Source organism: Phascolarctos cinereus, unplaced genomic scaffold, assembly GCF_003287225.1.
Source record: "Phascolarctos cinereus isolate Bilbo 61053 unplaced genomic scaffold, phaCin_HiC Scaffold_4;HRSCAF=312, whole genome shotgun sequence".
NCBI lineage: Eukaryota > Metazoa > Chordata > Mammalia > Diprotodontia > Phascolarctidae > Phascolarctos > Phascolarctos cinereus.
In genome coordinates this window covers 348191928-348205311 of record NW_027555847.1, presented here as the reverse complement: position 1 = coordinate 348205311, position 13384 = coordinate 348191928, and the positions used below count along the sequence as shown (strand labels likewise).

Sequence of the window (13384 nt, the reverse complement as noted above, 5' to 3'; positions counted from 1 at the left end):
AAAATATGGTTCAAAGGATATGAACAGGCAGTTTTCAGAAGAAGAAATTAAAACAATAGTCATATAAAATACTCTAAATCATTAATAATTAGAGAAATGCAAGTTAAAACAATTCTGAGGTACCACCTCATACCTATCAGATTGGCTAACATGGCAGAAGAAGAAAATGACAAATGCTGGAGGGGATGTGAAAAAATAGGGATGCCAATGCACTCTTGGTGGTGTTGTGAACTAGTCTAGCTGTGCTGGAGCAACTTGGAATGACCCTAACAGGCTGAAAAACTGTGTATACCCTTTGACCTAGAATTAAGGCTATTGAGTCTATGCCTCAAGGAGACCCAAGAAAAAGGAAAAGGACCCTTTTGTACAAAAATATTTATAGCTTCTCTTTTTGTGGTGGCCAAGAATTGGAAATTGAGCAGATGCCTATCAATTGGGGAATGGCTGAACAAGTTGTGGTATATGCATGTAATGGAATATTATTGTTCCATAAGAAATGATGAGCAGGCAGACTTCAGAAAAACCTGGAAAGACTTACATGAACTGATGCTAAGTGAAGTGAGCAGAATCAGGAGAACATTGTACATAGTAATAGCAACGTTGTGTGATGACTGACCTTGATAGATTTAGCTCTTAGCAATGCAAGGATCTAAGACAATTCCAAAAGACTCATCATGGAAAATGCTGTCCACATGCAGAAAAAGAACTATGGAGTCTGAATGCAGAGCAAAGCACACTATTTGCTCTCTTGCTTTCTCTTTTTTTAAAAAATTTCTTCTTTCTTGTGGTTTTTCCATTGGTTCTAATTCTTCTTTACAACATGACTAATGTGGAAATATATTTAATATGATTGTGCATGTATTGTCTATCAGATTGCATGCAGTCTTGGGTGGGGGAGAAATTTAGAACTCAAAATCTTATAGAAGTGAATGTTGAAAACTAAAAATAAATAAATGAATTTTAAAAATATTTGTTTTCCCACAGCATTGGTCATTTTCCTTTTTTGTTAAATTATACAATCTGGTGGGTGTGACTTGCTACCTCAGAATTGTTTAATTTGCATTTCTCTAATTAGTAGTGATTTAAAGAACTTTTCCTTATGGCTATGGATAGCTTGGATTTCTGCTGGAAGGAACTTTAAAGGTCATATAGTCCAATCCTTTATTTTACTTATTTATTTAATAATTTTCACTTTAATTATTTTCTTGCCAGCAGCCCGGCATGGTGCAAGCCAGAGCGGTGAAAGAAAAACGGGGAAGGGGAAATGGAAAAAGGCTAGGCAATTCTGAGATTAATGCTCAAGACTAGTTTATTTCAGGTGTTTCATGATTATATATATGCCCATAGAAAACAGCTTTGTACCATGAGAAATGATCTACAAGAGCTAATTAATAATGTAAAAAAAAAAATAAGCAGCTAAAGATCCTTATTTTCTCATGAGAAAGTAGTTTTAATGCCAAAATTCATATGTATTGTTTCCCTGCCCAGTTCTTAGTATTATCTGCCCAAGTCAGCCACCTGGCCTCAAGGCTAGTCATGAATGAGATAGTCATGAATGAGAACTTAGAATCAACAAACTGTAACAAGTGGAATTGGTCGAGAGTCAAGGGAGGATTTATCCTGATTGACCCCTTAAGTCTATGAGGACTTAGAGATTTTCCATAAGGACTCGGCTCCCAACGTTTTCTTAAATCAAAACTCTTTTCATTTTAAAGTGGAGAAAACTATGTCCTAGAGAAGGGAGGTGGCTGCTATGGGAGAGCTCGGTTTCAAAAATAAAGCTCCAGGCAGCTAGGTGGCGCAGTGGATAGAGCATTGGCTGTAAAGTCAGGAGGACTTGAGTTCAATACAGCCTCAGACCAAACACTTAACACTTACTAGATGTGTGACCCTGGGCAAGTCACTTAACTCCAATTGCCTGAAAATTAAAAAAAATAAAATAAAGCTCCTAACTCCAAATCCACTGCTTTCCCCACATCCTACCTATGTCAAACTCCCTGAAACAATGTGCCCAAGTGTACCTGCCTGGTACTAAGTATCCCACTTTAAAGTAAAGAAGATTTAAGTGTTTGTGAGGAAGGTATCTGCTGTGAAGTTCAAATATTCTTTTAATTAACAAAATTCTTTTAATTTACAAAAAAAATCATGCATTTCCCTCTTCTTGAGAACTACGTGCCCCAATGCCCATCCCTCACCCCACTTTCCAACCCCAAATGGATGTTCCTGGCAAGCATTGATTTCCTAAGTCAGTTGATTAGTAAAAGAAAATGAAGAATACATTTTGTTTCCAACTGTCTATTTGTGATCAATAAATCATTCCATTTCTACATCTAAATGCCATTTCTTGTTAATTTTTTGCAGGGACCAACAAATATTTGTTCCCCAAAGGAGCCCAGAAGGCTCTCTACTCTGATATTGAATTGTAAATATGAATAAAAGCTACTCATGACTTGGAAAAGGGTTCCAGTGCCCCTTCACAATGAGAATGAAATGAATGTCATTTTCTCCTTTGCGTCTGAGAAGGCCTCGGTTTACAACATTTGTGGGTTTAGTGTTAGGTAGATTCTAAGTCAAACGTTATCTTTGTTACATTTTAATATGCAGTTTGCAAATTGATATATGTATGTGTGTGTATGTGTATGTGTTTGTGTGTGTGTGTGTGTATGTGTGTTTGTACTTGATAGACTCTAGAAAGTGTAATCTCTTTCCTGAGAAGTAAAGAAATCTGAAAGTAATATCATCTCATGAGCTATAAACATTCTTGCTGGGTTGACCTATAGGGACACCTCCTCAATCTAGAACTCAGCTCTCAGTAGCCTCATCTTACTTTGATGAGTACCACCAGGAAAGAAGCAAATATGGCCTTGAACAGTCAAGACGGTTGTTACAATGGCCATGTAAGAAAATCTATGCCCTCTACCTGAAGAGCTCCTCAGCAGAGAGATTTGGTGTTGATAGCTAGATAAAGAAAAGTAGAGCAAAGGAGTAAAGACAGTAAAGAGTAAAGAAGTAATACAGGGAGAGGCAACAAAGCTAATGAACAACACACACTGGTTGTCACTTGGAGCTCCACAAGCCTTTTCCACTCCAGGAAGAGTTAGATAGCCTTGCAGGGAAGCCTGTCTCCTAAATGAAGAACACAGAATTATGGCTAAAAGCCTGAGAAGATGCAGACGAGTTTGAAAAGGTCAAACTGCTGATTTGCAAATTGGGTCTTTTTTGCAAGCTTATTTCATAATTGTCCCTGAGGATCCTAGTTTTGGTTAGGTAGGCTTTGCTGCCTGCTGTATCTCAGTGTATGTAAGACCCTTCTCAAAGCAAGAGAAACTTGCCAACGGCAAGGGAGAGGAGTGGGCAAGGGAGGGAGAGAGAGAAGAGACAGACACAAAGATGCAGAGGTGGGATCAGGAAGAACTCACCCGGAGTTTGGTAACTGCTGTGTAAATTCAGACTGAAAAGAACAGAAGTGAGATGGTTTGCTTTGGTTTGTTTTTCACTGTTGGTTTTAGGTGAAGCAAAGCACATCTCAAAGCCAGCCTTTGTCATTCATCCTGTTCAATGCCTCCCCAGATAGGAAGGGTAAACTAATGATTAAGGCCCACTTTTCCCAGACTGTGAATCTTGGATGCATCAGCTCATTGCATCAGTGATACTGTCTGGGGCTTCTGGTGCCAGCCATGTTGCCATGGGTATCAATGAAAACTGGATGAGGAGGCAGAAATTTCCACATGAATTTGGGGGTTAAGTTGGAAAAACTCAATATACAGTATAACTGTGACTTTTTGTTCATATAGGAAACTGAGGCCCTCAGAAGTAATTTGACATTAGACAAGCCATTTGCCTCTCTGCCATTTTCCTTATTTGAAAAATGAGGGAATTGAAGTAGACATCAGAGGTCACTTCTAGCTTAAAATTTATGATTTTGTAATCTGTTTCAGTTTTCAGATATCTAATAAAAGCCTTTAAAACTGAAACAAGAGAAGCCCCACAATTGACCAAAATATGTACATCTCAACAGAGTTTTTTCTGTAATTTACTGTAGTCATTTGTCTTTTGAAATATTGTTGTAAGTATATAAATTGCTATCCTGGTTCTGATCATTTCACTTTGTATCAGCTCCTATCAGTCTTCCCAGATTTCTCTGAAATCATCCCCTTCATCATTTCTTACAGCACAATAGTATTCTATCACTTCATGTGCTTCCATTGCTAGAACTTGTTCACCCTTTTCCTAATCGATAGGTACTCCCTCAGTTTCCAATTCTTTGCCATCAAAGTAAGGCCTGCTATAAATATTTTTGCACATATGGGTCCTTTTCCTCTTTCTTTGATCTCTTTGGGGCATAACCCTCTTCGTGGTATTGCTGGGTCAAAAGATAGGGACATTTTAATAGATTTTTGGGCATAGTTCCAAATTGCTTTCTAGAAAGGCTGGACTAATTCACAGTGCACTAGCTGTGCATTAATGTACATTTCCCCACAGTCCTTCTAGCATTTATCATTTTCATTTGTTGTCAACTTTGCTAGTCTGATGGATATGAGGTGCTACTTCAGAGTTATTTTAATTGGCATTTCTCTAATAGTGATTTAGAGCATTTTTTCATATGACTATTGATAGCTTGAATTTCTTCCTTTGAAAACTGCTTATTCATATCCTTTGATCATTTATCAGTTGAAGAATGGTTTTTATCCTTATAAATTTGAATCAATTCCCTGCATATTTTAGAAACAAGACCTTTATTAGAGAAACAATGCAAATTTTGTTTCCCAATTTCCTTCTCTTTTAATTTTAGCTAAGTTGTTTTTTGCTTGTACACATTTTTTAATTTCATGTAATCAGAATTGTCCAGTTTATCTCCTGTGAACCTCTCTATTTCTTGCTCTATTTCTTTCCTTCTCTATAGTTCTAACAAGTATTTTCTTCCATGTTCATCTAATTTAATTATGATGTTATCCTTTACATCTAAATCATGTACTCATTTGAAGCTTGTCTTTTGGTCTATACCTAGTTTCTGCCATAGTGACTTGATTTATTTTAAAATTGAGTGTTTGCAGTGAGTCAAGGTAGTAATGGATTTGAGTTGGAGAGGCAGCCTGGTACAGTGGGAAGATTATTGGATCTGGAGTTGGAAGATGTAGATTATGTAGCCTTCAACTCTATATTACCTTATAGTAATACTTAGGCAAGTCACTTACCCAGTCTGAGCCCTTGTTTCTTCACCTGTACAATAAGGGGCTTTTATTAGAGGATTTCTCAGGTCCCTTCCATCTAAGTCCTACAGTCTGTTGAGCCAAGAAGCCCAGAGATTGTCCTAATAAGCTTAATAAATGTTTGTTCAAATGAACCGACAAAGAATTCAGTTGCAAATGCTTATTTGGCACCTACTATTATAAACTATTGTATTGGGCATTATTAAGTCAGTATCATAGTATTGGAACAAGGGCCTGGAATCAGGAAGACAGACTCATCTTCCTGAGTTCAAATTCAGCCTCAAACAGGCACTTATCGGCTGTATGACCCTAGGCAAGTCACTTAGCTTTGTTTGCCTCACTTTCCTCATTTGTAAAATGAGCTGGAGAAAAGAAAATGGCAAGCCACTCCATTACCTTTGCCAAGAAAACTCCAAATGGGGTCACAAAGAGTCAGACACTATTGAACAAGGACAACAATCAATGTAGCTAACTGAATTGATTAGAGTATGGTGCTAGTAAAGCCAGGGTTTCCATTGGATATCCCCATACTCTGCTAGCTCCTTTTTCTGACTGGGAGACTTAGTCCTTATCTCTGATTGGGCAGGAGTGTGTGACTGAACCTGCATTGGTATAGATGGCAGCTCCATAGAATCATCTCTGTGGATGAAGGACAGCAACATCTCTCATAATATTTAGGATCATTTTATGTAGCATATTTGTTATTGGAGATCTGGGTTTGCTAGAACTTCCACTATGACTGAAAGATAAGACACTGTATATACCACAGTAAAAGGGGGTCATTCTCAGGCAGATATCTTGTAGAATTGCTGAAATTTCATGGTTTGAGTAAATAGAAGATGAAACATGACCGCAGTCATTGGTCATAGGCTGGATAGTTGGTTTGGTGTCATTTTTTCAGACATTTGTTTTACCTTTGCTAGATCCCAAGCTAATATCTCCAGGAGATAGTCTACAGCCTGTTCATCCAACCTTTCCTTCAGGATTTGAATCAGGCTTCTTCATTCCCACTGGGAAACATTGGTTTAGAATCCCAGCAAGAAGTATTGCAACTCCTTAGAGTACCTGAGGCTGCCAAGAGCAGAAAAGTGACTTCATGGATGCTTATTCAACCAATACGCAGGTTGTTTGAACCAAAGGTATCAAGCACACGGCCCATATTGCAGCCCCAACACTCTTTGAGTGAGGCTTGAACCATATTAAAATATAATTGGGAATTATTTAACAAAATAAATAAAAATGCAATAAAATCTAGATAGTGTTAATATGTGGTTTTCAAAGTCAATATGCACCTGTAGGAATCCTTATGTACAATTCAGTGGCTCCCATGTCTAATTGAGTTTTGACACCAATGGTTTAAAACTACCCAGGGCACCCTAAAAGAGAAGACAGTATACATTTCCCCATAAACTTTAAGAAATAGGATTTGTACTTAGTAGAATATAACAATTACAAATTGTTTATATGAATGTATGTGTGTGTATCATCCCTCTTTCCTTAAATATACACATATTATTATGTAAGTATAATATTTTGCATGTATTAAATATGCGATAAAATAATTCAATAATGATATAAACAAGCTAATCATCCCCTTCATTTCTGCTCTTAGGATGAACAGGCATCTGCCAAGTTTTTGAGAAGGCTCAAGGTTTAGAAGAAGGCTCATATAAAAAAAGGCACATTAAAATGACATTGTAGTGCTGGAACCCTTCTCTGGTCTCCCATGTGACTGAAAGAAGACCTATTTGCCAGCTTCCTCTTTCAACCAGAGCCCAGATTACAGACTCTAGAACAAATGGGCAGTTGATTCAGTTGGTGACAATCAGAAATGGAGAGATCCAAAGAGGTATCTATGGAATCAGGACTTGGTGGGGCAGAAGGAGCCTTTTATATGCCAGAATGAAAATTTCACTGAGGCTAGAAGATGAATCAAGGGAAATAGCAGTTTGGGGTCTTTGATCTGATAAGAAGATGCTACGGTTTACTCAGTGGGATCTGAAAGTGACCAGAGTCTGAGTAGAGCTATCCCTACAAGGGCAGCTGGTTGTGGTCCTGGACCCCACAGTCAATGAAAGCCTATACATTCTACCCATAGGAAAATGTTTGGAACTTGCCACATGAAATGAGTAGCTTTCTGTTTTACTACATACGCTATACCATGATAGCATTGGCAGTCTTTAGAGTGAAATTGAGAAACTGAAGTTGCTCGTGTTGAATGACTGTCCTCTGGGCTAAGCAAGCATCTCTGAGCCCAAAGTCAAGTTATTTTCCATGTAGATCATTGTTGGAGCAGTTGAGCTGCAACTGGCCTCACCTTGCCCAGCCCACTGACCTCTTAAACACTGGCTAACACCCATTGGACACCACAATGGAGACTGTGAGCCTCCCATGGACGATGACCACGGTGTATGTGAATGGAGGCCTGGGGAACCCCCGCTATGCCAGATGGAATCACCGGGAGAGCATTGAGGACTGTGGCCAGACTGAGCGCTGCCAGGGAGATGGGGAGGGGCAACAGCACAGGCTGACTCCATTTGAGAAACTCATGCGGGACATGTCAAAGGATGAGAAGGTGGTGAGAGAAATCACACTCGGGAAAAGGATTGGCTTCTACCGGGTCCGAGGGGAAATTGGAAGTGGAAACTTCTCTCAGGTGAAGCTTGGAATTCACTCCCTAACCAAAGGTATGGCTTGACTTCTCAGGGTGAAACTCTAATGGCATTTAGAAACCAAGCACATTTATAGTAACAGTAATTTTGGATTTTCTTGAAATGATTAATTGGAGTTTATATATTATTGTCTCAAAGCAATCAATTTCTGAAGTACCTATCAATCAATGCCTTATATTTACATATGTATTAGCAATGGCACAAAAGAGCCTTGGATAATCCAGAAATGTTTTATATTTGAAAATTTCCTGTGGATCATGTGCTTGGGTTTTTTCCCCCCTACTGAAGGTTAAGCTTATAAAGTTGATTTTGCTCATTCTAATTTCCATTCATTCATTAAGTCCGTCACATACTATTTATTTGGTATCAGCTACTACAAAGCATTCTGTTACGTAGTGTGGGAATACAGAGGCAATCAAAAAAAGACCCACTTCATGTCCTCCAGGAACACACAGTATGGTGAGGGGGGCAAAACATAGATTTTTTTTTTAACTCTGTAAAATCATGTTGTACAGAGGGCACTGAACTTGAGTCAAAAGATCTTTATTGGCCCAGTGTCATTAAGCAAGTCACAGATTCCTTCAAGATCTGTAAAGTAGAGGGTAGCTAGGTGGCACAGTGGATAGAGCACTAGCCCTGGAGTCAAGAGGACCTGAGTTCAAATCCAGTCTCAGACACATAACACTCACTAGCTGTATGACTCTGGGCAAGTCACTTAACCCTAGTTGCCTCACCAAAAAAAAAAAAAGATCTGTAAAGTGGAATTCAAGGTACTTTTCCCATTTCCGTTAATAGTGCTGAGTTATGTGTTATGTTATGTTAAGTGTTATGTGTCTGAGGCCAGATTTGAATTTACCAGGGCCTGTGCTCTATCCACTGGGCCACCTAGCTGCCCACCATCCAGGTTTTTAATAAAAAAAAAAAACCCATTAAACAGTACTAAGCCAAGGACAGACTCCTGAGGTACTCCATAGAGACCTACCTCCAACCTGACATAAATCCATTCATGACCACACTCTGGGTCTGGCCTTTTAACTGGTACCATGTCCCTCTAATTGTACTATCATCTAGCCCACATCTCTACAATGTGTTTGTGGAGATAAGATGAGAGATGTCAAATGCTTTGCTAAGAATTAGATAAATGATTTTAATAGCCTTCCCCTGATCTACTAATCTAGTTGCTGTGGTCCAATAGTTTTTCCAGTTGTGTCTGACTCTTGGTGACCCTATTTGGAGTTTTCTTGGCAATGATACTGGAGTGGTTTTGCCATTTCCTTCTCCAGCTCATTTTACAAACGAGGAACTGAAGCAAACAGGGGAAAATGACTTGCCCCCTAATCTATTAACTCTCTAAAAAGCAAATGAAGTTAATCTTCTATGACCAGTTCTTGAAGAAATCATGACGCCCTTAGTAATCACTGCTCCCCTTTCCAGTTGCTTACAAATTATGCACTTATTATGTTCAAGAATTTTGTCAAGAATTGGAGTCAAGCTCACTATACTTTACAGTTTGTAGTTTTTACCTGTTAACAAATTGGAGGAAATGGCTTTGCTTTTGGTGAGTGGCCAGTAAGGTGAAGTTTGTTTTTGATAACTCCACCTGTGTTCATTTATGACAAAAGCAAACACAGAAACCTTGTTAAACAGAATGTGATGAAACAAGGAACTTACTATCTCTGCCTTCATTTTTTGCTTCTGCCACCATTACCTAAAGACTTGGGGTTTATTCCTGGATCTACAGCACTGTGTGGCAGCTGAGTAGTGTGGTGGATAGAATATTAGGCCTGGAGTCAGGAAGACCTGAGTTCAAATGTGGTCTCAGATTCTGAGCAAGTCACCTAACCTCTATTGGCTTGTTTCTTCCTCTTTAAAATGGGAATAATTATAGCATCTATCTCCCAGGATTGTTGTAAGGATAAAATGAGTTAATATTTGCAAAGTGCTTTGTAAAGCACTATATAAATGCTAGCTAGTTATTATTGACAACTTTGGCTGGGCAACCTCAGGTATTGGCAACCTAGACTGTGGAAGATATGAACTCTCCCCCAAGGGTACTCTGCTTTGTAGGGAAACTCACGTGTCATGAAAAGGGTGACAAAAGATGAAAGGAAGAGAAAGAGGAGTGGAGAGGAATTTCCCTCCTTCAGGGGGGAAGAGAATTTTAGTCAAGGGATGGGAAATGAGATGTAGGAGGTAGGAGGCAGGGTGAATATAAGAGGGAATATGTTTGGGGAAAGGAGAGCAGAAGAGAAGGAAACAAAGTAAGAAGAGTGCCCTCCAAAGCTCTAAACTCTACCTTTGTTAGGCTAAAGAGGGTTTACTTCAACTCTTAACAAACTTTGTCTGCCTCTTCTTTTTCTCCACTGGCATATCCCAGTGGGGTTGGTAAGAAAACAGATGGAAACTCACAAGAAAGCTGACCATCCCAGTCCTTGCATCAGCAGCATCCGGGGGCCAGGCTGGACAAAAATCATGGCCAGACCTCCTGAGGTCACGCAGGAACTCTTAGCTCCTAGTGGGAATGCAGGTGTCCATATTTGATTTCCATATTAAAAGGTGCATATTTCCTTAGCCCTAAGTGGAGACACCTGACAGTTTTTGAGCCTCTTCGAAGAGAGGCTTCTGAATATTTGTTTATTTATGTCCCATCTAGTGTCTTCAGATACAAATAAAAGTGGCCATTAGGGACACAAGTCCTTGCCATGTTGTGGCTCTCTCTACCCTCTTCCTCCAATGTCCCTGATCCTCCTTCCTGATGCTCCTCTCCATTGCTTAGCCCTCTCGTATGCCCTTTTATCTTCTGCAATTCAATTCAATTCAACAGAATTTGTTCTGTAACCATTATGTTCAAGGCACACTTTCCCCTCATTTCCCATCTTGGGGTGACTGCCTGATGTTAGGAAGCAGACACCAGGGAAGGGAGGGCCAAGGCTGCCTAGGGAAAGGGTTTCCTGCCAAGGGAACCCTAACATTCTAATTAATTGCAAATAGCAACAGGATAAAGAGCGTGGAAGATAGGGCAGAAACATTGATTTCTTCTGTTTTGGACTCTTTAGCAGGAAAGGGGTGTGTGTGTGTGTGTGTGTGTGTGTACATACACATGCCCTTGTGCTAAAAGGGCTGAGTACTAAGAAGTTACTGGAATGTTGGATGAAAGTAACCAGTTCAATTTTTCCTGAAGGACTTCACAGAAATTATCCTTCTTGATCAGAACTTTGAAGGTCCTAGTTTAATTCAAAATAACGACAATAAAAACAGCTGACATTTATATAGCACTCAACTATGTGCCAATTACTTCACAATTAGTATCTCATGTGATCCTCAAAATAACCAAAAAAAATAAAGTAGGTCTTGTTATTATTCCTGTTTTACAGATGAGAAAATTGAGTTAAGTAACTTACCCAGGGTCACATAGCATGTGTCTAAGGTCAAATTTGAACTCGGGTCTTCTTAACTCTGGTCCAGGTGCTCTATCTACTGAGCCGCCTCTATCCTTGGCTACTGACCAGGCAATGGACTGACACATGCATATGATTCGAGATATCCAGGGGGACAATGAGTCTGGTTTGCCTGACAGGAGTGAAAGGTGTAACCCAGACATAGCTCAATGTGGGCAAATAGCCAAGCAGGGAGAAGTTAGTTGGTGGAAGATCCATAATTAGAAGCTTGAACTTTGATTCATGGGATGAAGAAGATTGGTTATGTGATTTAGAGGGACACATAGCTCATCAATTTCCTACTAATTCATCTTACAAATCATACAATTGGAGGCAGCTCGGTGGCGAGGTGGGTAGAGCACTAGCTCTGGAGTCAGGAGGACCTGAGTTCAAATCCAGCCTCAGACACTTGATACTAGCTGTGTGACCCTGGGCAAGTCTCTTAACCCCGACTGCCTCACCCAAAAGCAAAACAAACAAGAAACAAAACAAAACAAATCATACAATTGATTTCAGGAAGTCCTTGAGACAATCTGAAGTGAAAGAACCTGGATTCATAAGTCAACCTCTGAGGCGTAACTACCAGTGCGACCTTGGGCAAATAACTTCATCTCCCTGGGCTGCACTTCCCTCACCTGTACAATAGTGAAGATGGTCTCCAAAGGCCCTTCCAGTTCTAGCTTCTATGATGAAGCTTGACCACCGTCACCCAGACCCACCTAAGTTGACCTCTTAAGATCCCTTGGAAGAGTATATTGACTGAATCTCAGATTTGCTCACAACATTCTGGCTTCCTAGACCTGGGTCTGCTGTGCCCAGGGGCAGGATACGTCTTCTTCCCTCCCTTTTCTGTCTTAGATTATTTGGGAACTTTGATTCCAGGAATTGTGGGTTGCCCCAGTTGCCTCAAGGATTATTTGTCAAATTCTACTTGACTTGGCCTCTGACTAGGACCTGAAAGTATCTCACATTTGGAATAATAATAATAAAAATAGCTAATACTTATGTAGCACTTACTGTGTGCCAGGCACTGGGCTAAGCACTTTACAGTTATTATCTCATTTGATCTTCACAACAACCCTGGGAGGTAGAGGTGATTATTACCCCCATTTTACAGGCGAGGAAACTGAGGCAAACAGGTTAAGTGATTTGCCCAGGGTCACACAGCTAGGAAGTGTCTGAGGCTGGATTTGAATTTGAGTCCTCCCAGCTCTAGGCTCAATGCTTTACCTACTGTGGAATTGTGTTCCCTGAACTATTAAGATAGCCTCCTAATTAGCTTCCCTTTCATTAGTCTTTCCCTTTTCCAATCCTTCCTCCACTCAGCTGAAGAACTGATATTCCTAAAGCACAATTCTGCTTTAACAGGTCCTTTTATTGCCTCTAGGATAAAATAGAAACTCTTCTATTTGGCGTTTAAAATCCTTCACAATCTGGCTCCAGTCTGCTTTTCTAAGTCTGTTGTACATTATTCCTGAATTGTTAATTAATTTATGAAAATATGAAGTGAGGCAGCCATGTTGGATTCTTGGGTCCTCGGCATCGGGAAGTGAGGCTATAATAGCACTTTAATAAGGCACTGAGGGTGCAGGGATGAACAGTCACGGAAAGGACAGATTCAAGGGGAGAAAGGGTACAGAAGCAGATGGCGTAAGGACAGGGATAGGATGGTGAAGGGAGGAAGGTAGCATGTGGAAGAGGATGGAGACAGGGAGAGGCTCAGATGATTGATCACTCATATAACTGTGTATCAGAGTTGGGGGCAACTGGGTGGCAATGCGGATGGGAGACTACAGGATGTGGGGGTGAGGGGCAGAAGTTTGAGGTGTCATTTTTATAGGGTTTTGTGAAAGACAGGCTAACTCTTATCTGTGCCACCTTGGGGTTAGCTCATTAACATATCCAGATCATCTCAAAGTTGTCAGTAAAACTTTAAAGTTAACATATCTGGGTCATCTCAAAGTTATCAGCACCTTGGTGTTCTGCTGTAGCTTCTCCTTTCCCTCTTCTTTTCCCTTCACCTCCCCCACTCCTCCTTCCTCTGCCTTTCTCATCCCTTTCCCTT

At 40.0% G+C, this 13384-nt stretch overlaps 1 protein-coding gene across 1 annotated transcript in view; it reads left to right on the top strand.

Annotated features, from left to right (window-relative positions):
• Positions 1 to 13384, top strand: part of NIM1K (NIM1 serine/threonine protein kinase) — a 78515-nt gene that overhangs the window by 53336 nt on the left and 11795 nt on the right. Inside the window, exon 2 of the mRNA XM_020996536.2 lies at positions 6823 to 7897. Coding sequence (XP_020852195.1) covers positions 7582 to 7897 — 316 coding nt within the window. The 5' untranslated portion in view covers positions 6823 to 7581. The remainder of the gene's footprint in view (positions 1 to 6822; positions 7898 to 13384) is intronic.